This window comes from Hyalella azteca, unplaced genomic scaffold (assembly GCF_000764305.2).
Source record: "Hyalella azteca isolate HAZT.00-mixed unplaced genomic scaffold, Hazt_2.0.2 contig4115, whole genome shotgun sequence".
Taxonomy (NCBI): Eukaryota; Metazoa; Arthropoda; class Malacostraca; order Amphipoda; family Hyalellidae; genus Hyalella; species Hyalella azteca.
The window spans coordinates 12,849-34,045 of NW_025934341.1; the positions used below are offsets into that span (position 1 = coordinate 12,849).

Below are 21,197 nucleotides of genomic sequence, written 5' to 3' on the forward strand. Positions count from 1 at the left end.
GTGCATTGTATGAGTAAAAATTTATGCCCTGGTTATTTTTCAGATGAACTTTTCTGAATTGCTGTCTAGTTAGCCTGAACTGAAGTTCTTTATTCATGTCCTTGATCAATCATCCAGAGAAAGTACGTCGGTTGTACAAGACTATCAGAAGACTCCATCGAAGCCTTCCTGAAGACCTAAGAGTACTAGGTAATCAAGTTTAATTTTTTTTAAAGATTCAATCTTGACAATTAACTTATGTTTTTTTCTGACCTAGGTATTAACATGAAATATTTTTCTATTACATTTTTCAGTGAAATTGGTAGTCATCATGGAATATCATTGTTTTCATTAAAATGAGATTTCATTTGTCATGAAAAGTTGAGATTGCCAGTCTCATGTACTGACAAAATAAGTTGTAAAATTTCAATGGGAGATTCATCTATAAAACTATGACGTATTATATATTCATTAGATGATCAGCCTACTTTTTACAAATGCAAATGAGTTTAAACTTTCTCTAGTATCACCTCAGGATGAACAAGTCATATAACAGTTTCCTTTGTGAATTCTTGGGTAATTTTGGCCAAGCAAGCTTTTTATTGTTCTATGTTATGATAGAAATAATAAATAACAATTATATAACAAATTTTTCTAAATCATCAAATCTTCATTGCCTAAAGAAAATAAAATTATTCATACCATTTTTTGTTATAATGTAGTAAATAATGAATTATAATTAATTTTTTGCTAAGACATATTAAGCCCTGCTAATTTTCTTCTAGTAATAATCTAAATGAATCATTTCATTGTGTTTCTTATGGTTAGTGAAAATTTTCTGAGGATAATTATTTACCTACATGTCAGAGTCTCCATAATGTGTAACATGTGTACCTATGTAACCCCTGTATTTCAGGAGATGAATATGCCAAGGCAGAATTCAAAGCGCATAAGAATGCTGAACCCCAGTTCGTGTCGACGTTCATGACTGAGTGGTCAAGCTACGCTGTGCAGCTCAGCAAACAACTTGGCGTCCGTGGAGCACATCTAGCCAAGCCTGTTGGCTCAAACCTGCAAGTTGAAATGCTGGATCTTTTCACTGAAGAGCAATTGAGACAATTATTTCAGCTTTATTCTGAAGCTAAAGGTGATAATGAGATTGTTACCAATGATGAGAAAAGATAGCAATTATTTCAAGAATGTTATGTAAATAAATGTTACCTATGAATTTAATAGTACCGGTACGTGTTCTTCTCAATGACAAGCAACTGGGACAATTTTTTGAGGTTCATTCTGAAGCAAAAGGTAATGGGATCAATGATGAGTATGGGTTAAGATTAATTTAGGATTGTTATGTTTTAAGATGTGATTGAATGCTAGGGATCTTTTCACTGAAGAGCAGTCGAGACAATTATTTCAGCCGTATTCTGAAGCTAAAGGTGATGATGAGATTGTTACCAATGATGAGAAAAGGTGCAATTATTTCATGAATGTTATGTTGTAGGGTAAATAAATGTTAGCTATGAATTTAATACCTGTTCTTCTCAATGACTTTTACAAGGTTCATTCTGAAGCTAAAAATAGTAGGATCAATGATGAGTGTGGTTTAAGATTACAGTATATATATTTCAAGAATACCATTATGTTTTAACTTGACATTGAATGCTTTATCTCTTTACTGAAGAGCAGAAGGAAATTTATTATAGCCGAATTTGAAGCTAAATGTAGCAGGATTAATGATGAGAAAGGGCAAATAGTGTTTCAGGATCATTGTATTCAATTTCTTGAAGATCATCCACTAAATTATCGACACCATTATCATGAAGCCTATGCACATATTGTTGGCTCATTATGAAACTCGCAATCTTACAAGATTCTTTTTGTGAAAAAAATCTCTTTTATTGCAACTGTTGAAGTAGTACCTACGTGTTGAAATTTTATTAAGACAAATGCAACTGAAGTGTGTATTTTTCAGTGTTTGAATAAAAGTCAATTGCCTTGTTATGACTATACTATTTTTTCAGCCTTATGATAAAATTGTCTAAGGAGAACATAAAAATTATTCTCATCTTATTTCATGTCAATTACTAGTTTCTAATTGGCATATGTAATTCATTACAAGTATCAAATTTTTATAATGTAAATAGGATCTTATCAAGCTGTTGATGTAATGTTTACTATCTTCAATGTTAGAATTTCTTTTAATTGTTTGATTAATATGATTAATAAAGATAGTTCACCACAGAACACTTCATTTTAAGAAAAATTTGTGAATATGATATCAAGCTGTTGATGTAATTATTATTATCTTCAATGTTAGAATTTGTTTTAATTTTTTAGGTAATATCGTCACTAAAAATAGTTCACTACAGAACAACTCATTTGAAGAATAATGTTTTATCATCTAAAGTGATTTTCAAATTGTAAATTATAATCATAATAGTACGTTTGATGCTCGCGCAATATCAAACTGGCGAAAAATAAGGACGCTTGCATTCGCGCTACGTTATTGTCAGAAGAAAGAAATGCAAGGAATCAAAATGTCATGTATTTCGATTATTTATTCTGTTATTTACATAACACGAGTTACATTTGAGACCCGCTGTCAAATACAAAGAAAGCTCATGAATAATGTCTCAATGAATGATTAGAACCTAAAGAAGTGTCCTGCGATTATGCACGAGCGTGACATAATATCGGAGGCCGTACTATAAAAACTCACTAAAATGCACGTAGCGGCCTATTTTTCGTCTGTGTTAGGTTAGTTTAGCTTGAAATGCTGTCAGTAAATGGTTGAAGTAACATTACCCTGCCAAATGTATTTGGTTTTTATGTTGCTTTTACCTAACGTGCACAATTAAATATTGGATTCTTTTTAAAATCAACTAGTAGGCAATTAGATTAATTGAGTCACGACGCAACAGTACATATAGGTAGTGTTATACGTAATTGTGTGACAGTTTAAGCAATAAAGCGATTATGACAATAAGAAAAGAAGCATAACATCAGAGATGAATTTTTATCCTATTACAACAATGATTCATCGACCAATAGTATCCTTTGAACTAATTTGATACTCTATTTGTAAAGTCTCCCATAAATGATCATTAATAAGATCCTTTACCATTTTGCAGCGAATTTTTAACTCAATAATTCCCACTGCTAGATAATATCGTCATTGTTTCTCCCTAATATTAAGTAACCTGAGAAAATATTCAAGTAATATCGATCCTAGTATTGATGACAATAATTATGATTTATAAAATTGATAGACATTTTTAAACATCTTTGATAGCACAGCATAGATACCACTAACATTGCAAAAGACCAATTATTTTTTGTGACATATGATCTTGTGAGAGAACACCGCTACTTACAGCAAAGCAATCGAGTCATTGGCAGACGTCAGCACAAATAAATGTATGAGTGTTGCAATAAAAATAAATGTATCTGTAATAAATATGTATCAGAGTTAAATTAAGAACGACCATCGACAAGTTTGGTGAAAAGAGCATGATACCTTTTGAAGAAGAAATTTTCATGTGAAGCATTAGCTAAATTTACATACTTCCCACCAGAATGATTGCTTATTTTTAATGATAATGACCTGTTCTTGATGATAACTATACTAGTTCTTGATGATATAACACTAGTTCTTAATTATATATGCGTTGTGAAGTCCTCAGTTAACTAACGCATATTTGCGGCCGAAAAATAAAGAAGAATATCAAACAAATTAGTTGTAAAACAAAAGTTCACCAAACAGTTCCTTTTGAAACCGAGCCATCAAAGGAACATGGAAGAATGAAACTGGCGTTTTGCAGAAACTTCGAATTTCTAAGCATATAAAATAATAATAAATAAATCCTAATTTATTAGACTGGTATTGCAATGAATAAATAAGTTTGATTCAAACCAGGATAACAGGAAATTCTACAGAAGAAAAATAATCTGCTAATTATTATACATTTTTCAGAAGCTATCATGCATCTAAACACAAAATATTTACACGCCTATTTATTCAATGTTACTCGTATCCGATTAAATATATTTACTTACTAATTACATACCCAATTCTACTTCATGATAATAGTCACATATCCAGTAAACAAAAATGTTTAATAACTGCATAAGCAACAGCTTTATTGTTGCCGTTCTATTAAATGAAAACAATTTCACGTAAAATTGGTCTAGATCAGGGTTACCGTGCACGAAAAGGGCCAAATGCACTATATATTAGTAAACTGTTAATTTTAAACGTGACATCTTATTTTTCGGACTTTTTATACTTTGAAAAATATTATAAATTTGAGGCATCTTGATTTTTGCCGGCCAACTCGTGTGAATGAAGGCTCAAATTGCCAAATGTGGCCGGAAAAGGCCCATGTGGCAACCCTGGTCTACAAACACAGATTAATCATCTCTAGTGAACTTCAGAACGCATGGAACTCGAATATATTTAGTTCATTACATTGAAATCGTTATTGATATCGTTTTCTCGGGTTCGTTTAGCCGAGAAAAGTAAATTGCTGCCGTCGCTAGAATTTGTATTAGGTATCATCAGCACAGCTTCCTTTTCAATATGGTTTAATAGGCCAATATTTACTTTTAAATGAAATTTATTTTTTGAAATGAAGCCTGATTAGACTGGTGTTTCAATTATACGGTACGTATATTGCACTGATGCTCAGAGCAAAATGCCAATGTAGTCTCACATAAATTTAGAGGCAATATCTATCGCTTCATATACAACGCCTTAACATAAAAGCTAGGTTACCACATTCATAGTCATTTTTAAACATGAAATTGCCATGACAGGCGATTTATATTAAGATTATTAAATCATTTGATGATCAAATTAGTAAGTTTGCTGACGATAACATAATTTTATTTGAGATTTAGTGAGGCAGAAAACTTTAAATTGCCACTACTGGCAGTTTGGATTAAGATCATTAAGTCATTTGATGAACAACTTTCTAAATTTGCTGACGATAAACTAATTTTATTTAGCATTTATTGAGGCAGTAGACTTAGGCATGCTGAGCTTGAGAGATTTGCCGTAGCTGCTTCAGTACAGTCTCCAGCAGCTTTTTCTTATCGCTGCGTTTCAAGCGTGAGAAAACTCCACGCTTCTCGCCCTCCAGTAATCTGGAAAATAGGTTTATTAATTACAGAGCCAGGAGCAAAATTATAAATTAAATTGATAGACTAAAAATGTTTCCTGTAATCTGGAAAGTAGGTTTATTGATTACATAGCTAAGACAAAAATTATAAATTAAATTAATAGACTTATCATTTTCCTAGTAATCTGGAAAGTAGGTTTGTTAATAACAGCTAGGAGAAAAATTCTAAATTTAATAAATAGACTAATAATTTTCGCAGCAATAACAAAAATACAGGAGGCTGATATATAGAATTGGTGAAAGGCAGATAACAGAGTTAGAAGAAAAATTATAAATTTAATTAACCTAAATTTTCCTAGCAATAACAAAAATACGTGAGGCTGATATGTATAAAACTGGTGAAAGGCAGATGGAAAATGTTAAAACCAAACTAAAAATGCATGCTTCGGAATCCCATTACAAGTTCTTAAGTTATCTTGCCGCGAGTATAAACAACTTTTGGAAGTCACTACCATGCTGATCCTTGAGTGAAAACTAAACCACCAACTATTTTTACAAGGATTTCCCGTACGGAAAACGGTACACGGTACAAACGATCGATTCAGAATGTACGTATTACATTCACCCACTAACATAACAACATCACCTCTCTTGTCACCCCAAAATAAAAGCGTTGATATAACGATGTCCCTTCAATGGAATAACTGAGAACGATAACTAATGACAACAGTAAATTATTCTTTTGATTCCAGATGCATTTGATGTTTCCGATTATTAGCCAACGTCGCTCAATAAGACATTGAGATATAATATAGTGCCTAATCTAATCCAATCTAATGCCTAATCTAAATTTTTGATTGAGATCTAATCTAATGTTTAACCTAAATCTCTAATTGAGATCTAATCTAATGCCTAATCTAATCTAATACCTAATTTAAAACATTAGTGATTGAGGTTCATAAACTAAAAAGAAGCTTGACCTTATCAACGCCGGACGCACAAGCACAAGCCGTTCATCAAATTCTGATTTATGAATATATTTTTTATATATTCCCACGTTTACTTGTAACCTTGTTTGTCCAGGGTGTTGGCATATGCTATAAAAAATTGTTCTGGCGGGTCAGCAACCCAGTGATGGCAGTAGAACCAACCACCTGTGGCCTTAGACCAATGAAAAACTTACCTATCAACCCGCCTTCCTAGTCGCCATTACAGGGAGCCGTGCTATCAAAACTTATATGGGTAAACAGTAAAAAAAACAGTAAAAGGCTTAGGTACAAATGGTCGCCGATTTCTTGTCAGTTTAGCTCGATAAGCCGTCAGTGATTGACTAAAAGCGTTACGAGCTAGTAATAATTTTTACGTGACTAGTATGTTTACTTGTAACTTGTACGTTTACTTGTAACCAGTACCGTACAAGATGGGCAACCGCAACAACATACGCACTTCTCGACAAGAATGGCAGCAGTGTTCACAAGATGGGCAACATACGCACAATATATATACGCACAACAACATACGCACTTCTCGACCAGAATGGCAGCGGTGTTCACAAGATGGGCAACAACATACGCACTTCTCGACAAGAATGGCAGCGGTGGCAGGGCTAACTCTCAGGAACTTGGCGTCACTGCGGCCGTACTCGTTGAAGTAAACACTCCAGTCCTCGGACAGGAAGAGGTCGAGCAGCTGGCGCAGGTCTGCGAAGCACATCACGAGGGCGCCCTCTTCCAGGCCTGGTACGGGCTCCCCTGCTGCGAACTCTGCAATATTAGCGCCGGATTTTAGCGAAAAATTCTGAATTCGAAGTTTTGCATGAGTAATATTTTGTAGTAGAAAAAAAATTCTTCTGAATCGCCTTCTTCCAGGCCTAGCACGGGCTCTCCAGCTGCGAACTCTGCAATATTAAAGAAAAATTTCAGCGAAAAAATGTCCTGAATTCAAAGTCTTACAAGAGTAATATTACAATTTTAGTAAAATTCCCGCCAGATTTTAGCAAAAAATTCTTCTGAAGCGCCCTCTTCTGCCTGATACGGGCTCTCCAGCTGCGAACTCTGCAATATTAGCGCAAGATTTTAGTATAAAATTTTTCTGAATATGAAGTTTTAGCGAACCCTGGAATATTAGTGCAAGATTTTAGCAAAAAATTCTTGTGAATTTGACGTTTTGCAAGAGATATATTACAATTTTAGTAAAATTCGCGCAAGATTTTAACAAAAAAATTCTTCTGAATTTGACGTTTTGCAAGAGATATATTACTATTTTAGTAAAATTCGCGCAAGATTTTAACCAAAAAATTCTTCTGAATTCGACGTTTTGCAAGAGATATATTACTATTTTAGTAAAATTCGCGCAAGATTTTAACAAAAAAATTCTTCTGAATTTGACGTTTTGCAAGAGTAACATTACAATAGTTGGAATATTCAAGCCGGATTTTAGCAAGAAAAATTTCTGAATTCGAAGTTTTGCAATAGTGGTATTAAAATTGTTGCAAAATTTTTTAGTGACTACAACAGTTGGCAAAATAATGGACTTTTACGCTAATTGAGTCATTTTAATAACGATCAATGAAAAACTCATCAAGGAACTAGCAGTTGTTCAACAATTGACAGAGTTTCGACACTACATTGACCATTTGAAATACCGAGACAATTTCCCTTGCAAGTAGTAAGAGCTCCGTTGTTTTCGATGTAATTTTTATCGACTAGAGTTAAGTAATTCAAACCAAACCCAGGCATTCAGGTCAAACGCGCTCTTCCTCCGTTATTTAGTTTTACATTAAATCGACTAAAGGTACGGTAGCAGATAACGTAATCTTGAACATCCTGTGAAATATTGAATCATAGGCTTCGTAAATGTTGGATATTGAACTGGCTTTGGTTAATAGTTAAGTGAACGCTTCAAGCACCGATTATTCAATCTGAAATAAATTAGGTTGCTAACGTGCACGCTACAGACACCGCTTGATGTATTATTTTATTGACGTATTATACAATTGCCATATTATTCGATTGATATATAAACTATTCAACCTGATACGAATTAGGTAGATAACGAGCATGCACGCTCCAGACACCGATTGACTATTGCCGTATTATTCTATTGACGTATTATACAATTGCCGTATTATTTGATTGATATATAAACTATTCAAGCTGAAATAAATTAGGTTACTAACGTTCACACTGCAGGACATCGAGGCTGAGTTGGTCCAGTGCTGGCAGTGACAGCTGCTTGACGCTGTCAGCCAGCGGCAGCGCCATCAGCGAGCGAGCGATGTGCTGACACGCTGACATGCACGCTGTACCAGCAACACGAACCTGAAATAATAAATAATTAAATGAAAATTGTATTTCTACCTGAAATAATAAAAATTAGATCAGTATTCACTGCAGTGAGTGACAGAGAGCGCATTTTCTCGTCGACGAAAACGTGAAGTCACGGACGAACAGACGGACGGACGGACGGATGGACGGACAGACAGACGGACGGACGGACGTACATGACGAGCACAATAGCGCCTTTTTTCCATAAATAAGAAAATGACTAAAATATAAATGAAAATTGTATTTTTATAATAATTATTCCTTGTAAGCTAACATGCATGCAGTGTTTGCTATGCGAAATTAAAACAATTAGAAATTACAAAAAATCGGTGTCTGCTATGCAAACTTTGAAGAATGAAAAATCAGAGCAAATTTTCTCTATATAAAAATTATTTCATATTCACTTAAAACGAGTCAGAATTTTATTTGTATTTCTACTTATTGTTGATCCAAGATGAATGATATCTTTTTATTTAGCCTCAGATTCCCCAGCAAAGACATTATTGGAAATCATATCTCAACATTCACGATTTTAAATAGTATATTCAAACCATTTAGAAATTGTAATGGTTTCAATCAATATAATAATTTCAGTAATAATATATAATAATAATTCAACGATGTTATAATATATAATGTTATATAATGTATAATAATGTTATAATATAATAATGGACGATGATTAGAATAAAACCGCGAGTTGGTAAAAACTTTTGAGGTAGGATATATGGTGTCTTGACAAGTTCAACTGACAAATAGGTTGGTGAAGAAAGTAAGTTGAAATTTCGAGGAGGGGATAGTGCAATGATAAGTTCAAATGACAGGCAAAATGGTGAATGTGGAGTTTGAAGGAGGCTATACCGTGTCCTTACGATGAAAAATGACAGGCAGGTTGGTGAAGGACGAGAAGGTAGAGTTAAGGAAGGCGATGAGGTATAGTTCAACTAACAGGCAAGTTGGTGAAGGACGAGAAGGTAGAGTTAAGGAAGGCAATAAGGTCTGCCACAAAGGAGCTGCTGTGGCCGTAAGGCTCCAGCAACATCCAGTCGTAGTTGGCGAGCTCCAGGAACTCGTCGAGCTTGCGTAGCAGCGCCGCGTAGATCTGCTCCTCGGCCTCCCCTCGGATGTCTTTGAACATCGCCTGCAATACAAGGATGTTAGTATTTATACTGGTGTTTGTAGGACAATACTAGTGTTTATAGTACAATGTTAGTGTTTATAGGACAATACTAGTGTTTATAGGACAAAACTAGTATTTATAGTACAATACTAGTATTTATAGGACAATACTAGTATAAACATCGCCTGAAATTGAAGGGTGTTAGTATTTATACTGGTGTTTATAGCACAATACTAGTATTTATAGTACAATACAAGTATATATAGGACAATACTAGTATAAACATCGCCTGAAATATAAGGGTGTTAATATTTATAGTAGAATTTATAGGACAATATTAGTATAAACATCGCCTGAAATACAAGGATGTTAGTATTTATACTGGTGTTTATAGGACAATATTAGTATTTATAAGTATTGAGGAATTCCGGAAATTCCGGTCTTATCTTGTGTTTTTGAACGAAACCTGAAATCTGAGGGACCTCAATACACGGTATATTTGCTGATCTTCTTAAAATGTCGGTTTTACTAAACAGAATTCAACATATTTCACTGAGCTAAAAATCTTCTATCATTATAATCTTTAGGTCATAGAACGTAAAGGCGCGAACAAATCATAAACATTACTTTTACTTTGATAATAACAAACATTACTTTTACTTTGATAATAACAAACATTACTTTTACGTTGATAATAACAACTTTACTTTTACTTTGATAATAACAAACATTACTTTTACGTTGATAATAACAAACATTACTTTTACTTTGATAATAACAAACATTACTTTTACTCTGATAATAACAAACATTACTTTTATTTTGATAATAACAAACATTACTTTTACGTTGAAAATAACAAACATTACTTTTATTTTGATAATAACAAACATTACTTTTACTTTAATAATAACAAACATCACTTTTATTTTGATAACAAACATTACTTTTACTTTGATAATAACAAACATTACTTTTCTTTTGATATGAACAAACATTACTTTTATGTTGAAAATAACAAACATTACTTTTATTTTGATAACAACAAACATTACTTTTACTTTGACAATAACAAACATTACTTTTACTTTGATAATAACAAACATTACTTTTACTTTGATATGAACAAACATTACTTTTATGTTGAAAATAACAAACATTACTTTTATTTTGATAATAACAAACATTACTTTTACTTTAATAATAACAAACATTACTTTTACTTTGATAATAACAAACATTACTTTAACTTTAATTATAACAAACATTACTTTTACCACAAATATTATTTAAATTAAACACAAACCTTGGCTTGGAGATTACCGAGCGCCAGGGGGGCTTTGGTCCCCAGGGAGCCTAGCACCACGACGCTGCTGCTCTTACTGCTGCTCTTGCTGCTCAACAACACAAACTTTACTTTAAAAATATATTTTTATGAAATCATTCAACCTTGTAAGCTAAAAATCAATGATGAAGGTTATCACAATATTAGTGAAATAAAGTTTCAAATAAGAACACAAACTTTACTGCAGGAATACATCTTTATACAACCATTCAACTCCATAAAAAATAATTAATGATATTAAGACATGACAATATTAGTTAAAACAGGTTTCAAATAATAACAAAAATTTTAGTGCAAGAATATATCCTTGTGAAGCCATTCAACATCCTAAAATAAAAATTAGTGATTATATTAATCACAATATTAGTTGAATAAGGTTTAAATAATTACACAGTATTACTGCAAAAAATATCTTTATAAAACCATTAAACTTTCTAAAATTAAAATAATTAATGATATTAATCACAATATCAAAGAAATAAGATTTCAAATAATACTGATAGTTTCCAAACACAAAGCCATTAGTGAGAAATGGACTTTTGAGCATAATAACACACATATTATATTTGTACTTGAATTAAATTTCAGAAAGTAAAAATAGCTGAGGTGTGTAAAGATCATACGTCACCATGAACAGAGTAAACAAGTATGATGATGAATGATAATGAAAAAAAGTGATAGTGAAGAAAAGAATAGCGATTACCTAGAGAAAAACTGAGATGTATTGAAGAACAGTGACAACTTGAGATCATGAAGTGAGTATGAAAAATGGTGATTGAAGAAAAGCGACAGAAAAGTGATAGTGAAGAAAAGAATAGTGATTACCCTAGAGATAAACTGAATAGTATTTAAGAACAGTAAAAACTTGACACCATGAAGTGAGTATTAAAAATGGTGATGAGAATCGGCGACAGGCCACATCAGGCCTACTCTTTAGTGCCGACATCACTTTGTTATGTTATGTTATATTATGTTATGCTTTGTTATGTTCTGTTGATATATGTTATGTTATGTTGTGTTATTATATGTTATTTTATGTGTGTTATATTATTTTATGTTATGTTATATTAATTTATGTTAGTTTATATTATTTTATCATATGTTAAGTTATTTCATGTTATGTTACGTTATTACCCAACAAGCCTGGCTACGTAGCTCTCCAGCAGGCTGTTCGCCTCCTCCAGGTGCAGGGTGTTGATGGTGATCTGTATGAGCTGCAGTAAACCCAGCCCAGGCTTCTTGATGAGCGACGCAAGGCAGCCTGCCGAGTGATGATTATTGCTATTTTATGTTGGTATTAAGAGTATAGTTAATATACAGAATACTATAGAATATGTACAGGTGTATAATGTATAATTAATAAACAGAATAATAAATAATATATACCGATGTACGGTATAATGTATAATTAATAAACAGAATACTATAGAATATTTTTATAGTGTATAATTAATAAACAAAATACTATGGTATACAAATATATTGTATAATTAATAAACATAATACAACAGAATATATACAGAATACTATAGAACAAAAATATATTGTATAATTAATATACAGAATACTATGGAATACAGATATAATGTATAATTAAAAATCAAAATACTGTGGAATACCAATATATTGTATAGTTAATAAACAGACTACTATAGAATACAAATATATTGTATAATTATTAAACAGAATACATACAGAATAAAGTATTATAGAAGAACATATATTAATAAATAAGATTATAATTATAAAACGAAAATATCAGGTAGAATAATCGCTTCTGTATCACATAATTAATTTAAGTAATGATAATCGACTTTAGTGGTAAAAATATTTAGTATTCTGTTGTTAAGTCAGCCAATAAAGTGAAGGAATGTTTGGGCAACCTAAATTATTTACTTTAATTATTTACTTTAATTATATTAAAGTACGGTAATTAAATTATCTACTTTAACTTAATTTAATTTACTTTAATCCTGTTTAAATTATATTTAGTAATTTAGTCTATCTTCAGAGGTATGGTGTGTATTACCAATAAAAATTGTTTTTGAGCACAAAATTATTGAACGTTTTCTAGTTTATTATTAATATTTTTTTTAACCTGAAAGAGTGCGCGTGAGAAGGAGATTCGTAGAGCGTCGCACCATGTCTTCTTTTGTGCTCTCACTGCAAACAAGGGAATAACATTAATTTATTAGCTATATAAAATATATTAATAACAATTCCTGAAACGAGTTTTTATGAAACATTATGCAAGTCGTTTTTATCAAATTCAGCTCAAGTTGTAAAGTTGAACTTAAAAATCACAGAAAACCTACTTTAAAAATCACAAAAAATCTAGTTGATTTTATTCATTATAAAAATATATTATTAACAATTCCTGAAATAAGTTTTTAATGAAACATAACGAGAGTCTTTTTTCGTCAAATTCAGCTCAAGTTAAAAAGTTCAACTTATAAGTCACAGAAAACCTAATTTAAAAATCACAAAAAATCTAGTTGATTTTATTCATTATAAAAAATACCTATATTATTAACAATTCCTGAAATAACTTTTATGAAACATTATGCAAATCTTTCTTATCAAATTCTGCTCAAGTTTAAAAGTTCATGATAAAAATCACAGAAATTTTAATTGATTTTATTATAAAATGAAAAAAAACGAGAATAATAGAAAAAAAATAATCCATGCAATTAGGAAAATGTTTCAAAGAAAATAACCGAGAAATATTGAATTTTATTATAATCAAATAAAAAGACGAGCTAATTAAAGGAAACATCCATTAAAAGTTTAATATATAATATCTATACAATGCTGCTATAAATGACTAAAGAATTTTAATTGACCAGAATGATTTGATTCAGAGACTCTTACTTAAATGATGAATTGTGGGAACTTACGATGAATATATTAAAATTCTATCAACAATCGACCCCCCCGTCCAATAAAAAAGAAAAATTATATTCACCAAAAAAATATGATTCAGTTCTTTGGAAATTTTCTATCAATAGATTAATATTTTCTCAACAAAAACCACATATAACTGATAACGTTAATTAATTTTATTATCAACAATAACCACATACAACTGATGTTAATTAATAATATTCTCGCAACAATAACAATTTTAATTAACTAATAACATTAATTAACCACATCAATTAAAATTAATGAACTATTACTTGATGGGCAAGTCATGGGAGAAGTCAAGGCAGGCGGAGGCGAAGTTCTTGACTTCCCTGTAGACCTTGGGGCCACATTAATTAACTAATAAACTAATAACATTAATTAACCACATCAATTAACAGATTAATTAATCAAATTAATTAAAATTAATAATTACTTGATGGGTAAGTCATGGGAGAAGTCGAGGCAGGCGGAGGCGAAGTTCTTGACTTCCCTGTAGACTTTGGGGACCATGAGGCTGAAGGGGAATTGTTTGGGGAATGGTTGGGCCTCCAGCGCGGGGTCGTGGTAGGGGAAGACCACAGTAATGTTGTTGTACTCCCCCAGGTCTGATACTTTGATGGGGTGGTAGTTGTCGTCCTCGAATATCTCCCGGAAAAGCTGTGAAGTTTTTTGAAAATTGTTAAAATTCAAATTATATTTAAAGTTTAATAACTCATATTGTCTTTGTTTTTATCATTTACATAAAAATTGGAAGGAAAATCGAATATCACGCGGAAAAGCTGTCAAGTTTGGAAAATTATTAATATGCAAATTATATTTAAAGTCGAATTCATGTTTTTTTAAAGGAATTATTTTTTTTATCATTTAAAAGATAAATCGGCGGAAAGTTGATTATCTCGCGGAAAAGCTGTGAAGTTTTTTGAAATTTGTTAACTTGCAAATTATACAAAAAGTTTAATTACTCCTGGAAAAGATGTGGATAGTTTTTTTCATCATTTACAGAATAATTTGAAAGGATAGTCGAATGGTATCTCTATGACAAGCAGTTAATTTTTTTCATTATTAATGATATTAATAGCGGTGACATCTTTGATTAGGGCATTAGGCCTGTCGCTGATTCGGGATACCACACAATTTTTACGATTTTTTCAGGTCTCGAACACGCAACTCACTGCACCAATTTTGCTGCGCTTTACTGTTTGGTAGAACTATCACAGATTGCTGTGATCGAACCCGCACCTCTTTCCTCCAATCTTGGTTCTCATTAGTAAGCACCTTATTAGTGTATTAGTAAGCACCTCATTAGTAAGCACCTTAAGACTACGCAGAATTTTAAGGAAAATCGGATAACTCCGGGAAAAGTTGCGAATTTTTATTATTATTTACGGATGAATTTAAAGTAAATTCGAATTATTTCTAGAAAATCAGGAAATTTTTTACTTTCTTATTTACAGAAAAATAAAAATGATAGTCAAACTCCTTAACTCCCCTTAACTCCTGAAAAATATCTAAACTTGTTTTCAAAATTATCAACAGACAAATTCTAGAGAAAATAATTGTAGGTACTTGATAAATGCTTTGCAATAAAATTCATCACTGTTTTCAAATGTAATTTTTATGGGCAATTAATAAATGGGCGCGAAAAAATCACCCTAAATTACCAAAATTAGGGCAGAAATCACATTGATTGCATTAATAATAGAAAATTTTCCTATTTTGCAGAGTTAATTACCGTATCACTGCCTTATCTATTGAATTTGTGTTATTTATTTATTTATTTTTATTGGAAATCGCGGACGTACTGCTTAGATGTGTGCCACAATCACCATGCTAAAGCATTTGGTGATTATTCACCATACTTATTATTATAAATAATTATTTCTAAAATCACCATACTTATTATAATAAATAATTATTTCTATAATTACCATACTTATTATAATAAATAATTATTTCTATAATTTTAAGATGAGAAGCCTCACCAGCAGCCATGTGCTCATGAGCACCTCACCTGCAGCCATGTGCTCATGAGCACCTCACCTGCAGCCATGTGCTCATGAGCACCTCACCTGCAGCCATGTGCTCATGAGCACTTCGTTGTAGTGGTCCTTTATCTCCAGCAGAAGCTCGTGTATGCACGTCACAGGATAGCCGTACGACTGCAACGTTTTCATAATTATTAATTATTTAGTAAACAATCAATATATATAATGCATTATTTCCATATATGCACTTGATATCTAACGTAATGCATTAATTAATTACTCGTGTATACACGTCACAGGATAGCCGTACGACTGTAATGTTTTCATATTATTTTAATAAGCAATCAATACATAATTCATTATTTTAATATGCAATCAATATATAACGCATTACTTCTATACGCAATAAATATATAATGCATTAATTAAATACCTATGCAATCAATAAATGATGCATTCCTTTAATACGCACCAGATATTCGGTGCATTATTTTAATATGCACTAGATATTTAATTCATAAGTTTAATATGCACTAGATAAGAAATACATTAACATGAAGTACGGTACTATTTGTATATTAAATCATGCATATCAATTTAAAATCAAAATGTAGTTTGGTCATGTCAAGTATTATTTATAAATTTCTAGAAAGGCACTGAGTGTTAGAATTCATTCACAAATCAGAAACCATATCATCTACCAATTTGAGCTAAATGCCATTTAGTATTTTGACGGTAGTAAATAGTACTATTTAAAAACCATTTATGAATCAGAAAACGTATCTACTGAATTAAGCTAAATGTCATATAGTATGCAATACTAAATATCATTCTAAAAACTATTTATGAATCAGAAACCCATACAGAAACCCATCTACCAACTAAATCTGAATGCCATATAGTATTTAGTACTAAATACCATTCTAAAAAGCATTAATGAATCTGAAAACGTAGGTATTAACTGAAGTAAGCTAAATGCCATTTAGTATTCAGTAGAATTTACTAGTCCCTAATACTAGGTATATATCATTAATGAATCATAGATGTATATAGATAAAATACCTGCAATGTGCACGCGATCATTAATCCTTTATACTACATATAATTAATGAATCATAGATGGTATATACTAGATAAAATACCTGCAATGTGCACGCGAAGAGCATGAGCACTTGTTTGATGTCCAGCATGAGGTTGGTGTCTGTGATGTAGGAGGCCTGGTTGCGAATGTTGTTTACGATCTGAAATATAGCATTGTTGATGTTATAACTTATAATAAGTATTTAAATTGTTACACCTGGTTACAGATGTTGTTTACGATCTAAAGAATAGCATCTGGTCGTTATCACATTCATTTATATTTTAATTGTTAGGCCTGGTTGCGAATGTTGTTTACGATCTGAAATATAACATTGTTGATGTTATAACTTATAATTAGTATTTAAATTGTTACATGGTTGCGAATGTTGTTTACGATCTGAAATGATAACATCGTTGACGTTATAATTTATCATTAATATTTCAATTGTTCCACCTGGTTACAGACGTTGTTTACAATTTATCATTAGTATTTTAATTGTTACACCTGGTTAGAGATGTTGTTTAGAAATAATCATTATTATTTAAATTGTTACACCTGGTTACAGATGTTGTTTATGATCTGATGTATAACATCATTAACGTTATAACTCATCATTACTACGGTATTTAAATTGTTATACCTAGTTACAGGTGTTGTTTACGATCTGAAGTGATAACATCGTTGACGTTTTAATTTGTCATTACTATTTAAATTGTTACACATGGTTACAGATGTTGTTTATGATCTGAAGTGATAACATCGTTGACGTCTTAATTTATAATTACTATTTTAATTGTTAGGCCTGGTTAAAGATTTCGTTTACTATCTGAAAATATAACATGGTTGAAAATATATGTTTATTACAATCATTAATAATTTAAGAATTAGACCTGGTTGCTGATACTGCTTGCGATCATTGATAATAAAATCATTTAATTTTTGTGTTTACTAGAATCATTCATATCTCCTATATTCATTTATATTCACTTTTACTGTCATAATGAACCTGATATTATTGGGCAGCAGGTTAAAAAAGCTACAGTGTCATTACATGCAACAAAGGCGCAGGCTTCTCACCAGCTCTTGGTGGGAACAAGCAACAAATAAAAGAGTAAGCAACAAAATAATAAATCAACAAAGATAAAGTACAAAGAAAAAAAAGGAGATATTATTTAACCTAGCCCTGAGCCATCTGCCAGACGCTGAGCAGGTAATAACAATAGATATATTATACATTATATTATTATTATGTTATATTATGTTATATGATAATAACCTTGCCCACGGCCATGTGCCAGACACTGAGCAGGTAAGGCTTGTCCACGAGACCAGGCGCGGTGTGCGCCAGTGTCTCCTCCACCACAAAGAACCCCAGCATTATTATTATATTATACATTATATTATTATTATTATTATATTATTATATTATAATAACCTTGCCCACGGCCATGTGCCAGACACTGAGCAGGTAAGGCTTGTCCACGAGACCAGGTGCGGTGTGCGCCAGTGTCTCCTCCACCACAAAGAACCCCAGCACGGCCTGCACGTACGTCCTGAAGCTCGCCAAGCTCTCGTGCTGCTCGTATAACATTAATTAAATAACTATTTTCAATAGTTTTTAATAATTACATTTAATAATTATAGCTATATTTATTAATAATTAAATGATTAAAGAACCCCAGCACGGCCTGTACGAACGTCCTGAAGCTCGCCAAGCTCTCGTGCTGCTCAGACAACGTTCAGTAATTATTTTCAATAGTTATTAATTATTGAATAATTGAATTCAATAATTATTAATAAATAAATTGTATGTTTATTAATGATTAATTAAATAAATTCAATACGGTAATTATTAATAAATTAATTGAATGTTTATTAATGATTAATTAATTAATTAAATTCAATAATTATTAATAATTAATTGAATGTTTATTGATTAACTAATTAAATTTGATAATTATTAATAGCTATATAGGTAATTAAATTCAATAATTATTAATACTTAAATGATAAATTCAATAATTATTATTGCTTAATTAATATTACAAATAATAATTTAGTATAAATTTATAATCAAATGAGGCATTTAGGACGGGAGTTACCGAAAAAAAGAAAGGAAAACCGATCGGGAAAGAAACAATAATTGGGAAGGGATAACGATTTGGAAGGGGTAAACGAGTTAGACGTTTAAGACCATTAGGAAGGAATGAATGTAACAATATAAATTAACTTAAAATTAAGACGTGCATTTGAGCATGACATATTTATTTTGTTTTACGCTGAGCGCAACGAAAAATTATCTACAACAACTTTCTGAAAAGTTATTAATAACAATATTAAGACAGAGCAACGGAAGCCATAGGCTATAAATATCAATAAACTGTATAATGGATATTAAAAAAATTAAATAAATGGTATAATAGACATTAAATGTTATAAATAAACTACGTATATAATATAAATTAAAAGTTATAAATGAACTATATAATAGATATTAAAAATTACAAATAAACTATGGTATAATAGATATTAAAAATTATAAAAAACTATATAATAGAAATTATAAATTATAAATAAACTATATAATAGAAATTATAAATTATAAATGAACTATATAATAGATATTATAGATAATAAATAAAATATAAAATAGATATTAAAACTATAAATAAACTAGGTATATAATAGATATTAAAAATTATTAATAAACTATTTAATAGAAATAAAAAATTTATAAATAAACTATATAATAGGTATTAAAACTTACGAATGAACTATAATTGATATTAAAAATTATAAATAAACTTGATAATAGACAGTAAAAATTATGAATTAACTGTATAGTAATAGATATTAAAAATTATAAATAAACTATAAAATAGATATTAAAAATAATAAATAAACTCTAAATTGAATATAGAAAAGAAGGGAACTCGCCATGTTATTAGGAGGTTGTAGAGCCAGACGAGCCTGTTCCTGACGCTGTGTTCTGTAGTACGTGTAGAACTCTTCCTTCTCTCCCAGCACCTACGTAGGGCAATTGTGTTAATATTATGTATTATGGAGTGAATTATTATATTAATATTATCCCAGCACCTGTGTAGGGGAATTGTGTTGATATTATGGGGTGAATTATTATATTGATATTATCCCAGCACCTGTGTAGAGCAATTATATTAATGTTATGGATTATGATAATAATGCTATTAGAATTAAGATCAATTAATTGCTTAAATTGCAAGTTCATTATGAATTTAAAAGCTAAGAAAACAGCCAAAAAATTAACCATTTATGGTGAATTTTTTGAAATGGTGAAACGTATGGTGAAAGAAATGGTGAATGTTTTGGCCGTTTCATTTGGTGGATTGTTAAATTAATACTATTAGAATTAATATTATTTGAGTGCTTAAATCGAGATATCGTTAAGAATATAAAATCTAAGAAAACAGCTGAAAAATTCACCATTTCTTATGCGAAATAACGTATGGTGAATTTTTTAACATGGTGAAACGTATGGTGAAAGAAATGGTGAATTTTTTGGCTTTTTTCTTTGCTTTTTAATTCTTGTTTAATATTATTGTGTTGATTATGATAGTAAGATCATAGTGTGGATATTCATTGTAATATCATAATGATGATTATGATAGGTATCAATATCATAGCATGGATTATAATATAAATTTTATGGTTTTTAATGATAATTTCAATGTCATAATGTGGATAATGACATTAATAGTGATCCCATGAAGCTCATGCAATAAATACAATGAAAGAGCAAATTCTGCCTCACTCTAATTCATATAATTTATAAATACATAAATAAATTGATGAATAAACGCTTACCTATTCATATTGGAAAAATATTGATAAATACAAAAATTAATTTTTGATAAATCAAAAGATATTTGATATCAAAAACATATTTGAGAAAAAAAATTGATAAATAAAAATCAAATAAGACATTATCACATTTGCACGGTGTATGAAGAAATTGAAGGAATGGGTAAAACGCAGAAAAATATTGTTAAGCAGCATCGGGAAAGTAGCAGCGAGTCGTTGGTTCGAACATCAACTGTGTAGGTCTCCGTATTATTTCCTAAATGTATTATTTGAAAATACCTGAATACCTGGGGGGATCTTAAGGTTATAACACGGAACGTTTGGGTTGTGGATGTAACACCACGCACCGTATGAATGTGCAGACAGCGCAACACGCACCGTATGAATGTGCAGACACCGCAACACGCACCGTATGAATGTGCCAACACCGCAACACGCACCGTATGAATGTGCAGACACCGCAACACGCACCGTATGAATGTGCAGACACC

General features: G+C 31.0%; 2 protein-coding genes across 3 annotated transcripts in view; one reads left to right on the forward strand and one right to left on the reverse strand.

The window, feature by feature from the left end:
• LOC108682548 (succinate dehydrogenase assembly factor 3, mitochondrial) lies at positions 1-1,979 on the forward strand. Its single transcript, XM_018171737.2, has 2 exons — positions 1-189; positions 896-1,979. The coding sequence occupies exons 1-2, from the start codon at positions 96-98 to the stop codon at positions 1,162-1,164; spliced, it is 363 nt and encodes a 120-aa protein (XP_018027226.1). The 5' UTR covers positions 1-95; the 3' UTR covers positions 1,165-1,979.
• Positions 1,980-3,993: 2,014 nt separating this feature from the next.
• Positions 3,994-21,197, reverse strand: part of LOC108682545 (exocyst complex component 6B) — a 32,242-nt gene continuing 15,038 nt past the window's right edge. Inside the window, exons 1-13 of one of the 2 annotated variants that reach the window (XM_047879881.1) lie at positions 19,804-19,842; positions 18,386-18,442; positions 18,143-18,226; positions 16,928-17,026; positions 15,870-15,959; positions 14,234-14,457; positions 12,992-13,056; positions 12,028-12,154; positions 10,855-10,942; positions 9,378-9,569; positions 8,281-8,422; positions 6,679-6,865; positions 3,994-5,127 (exon numbers count right to left, since the gene is read on the reverse strand). In XM_047879881.1, the coding sequence (XP_047735837.1) occupies positions 5,010-5,127; positions 6,679-6,865; positions 8,281-8,422; positions 9,378-9,569; positions 10,855-10,942; positions 12,028-12,154; positions 12,992-13,056; positions 14,234-14,457; positions 15,870-15,959; positions 16,928-17,026; positions 18,143-18,226; positions 18,386-18,442; positions 19,804-19,806 (1,476 nt within the window). In that variant the 5' untranslated portion in view covers positions 19,807-19,842 and the 3' untranslated portion in view covers positions 3,994-5,009. Of the gene's footprint in view, positions 5,128-6,678; positions 6,866-8,280; positions 8,423-9,377; positions 9,570-10,854; positions 10,943-12,027; positions 12,155-12,991; positions 13,057-14,233; positions 14,458-15,869; positions 15,960-16,927; positions 17,027-18,142; positions 18,227-18,385; positions 18,443-19,803; positions 19,843-21,197 lie in introns of those variants that run through there. The other variant, XM_047879882.1, reaches the window with a different exon arrangement.

Excerpts from the sequence above, each read along its gene's own strand:
- LOC108682548 (XM_018171737.2), top strand. The coding sequence starts at position 96 with ATGTCCTTGATCAATCATCCAGAGAAAGTACGTCGGTTGTACAAGACT. Across the intron at positions 190-895 it reads TGAAGACCTAAGAGTACTAG|GAGATGAATATGCCAAGGCA; the intron begins GTAATCAAGTTT and ends CCTGTATTTCAG.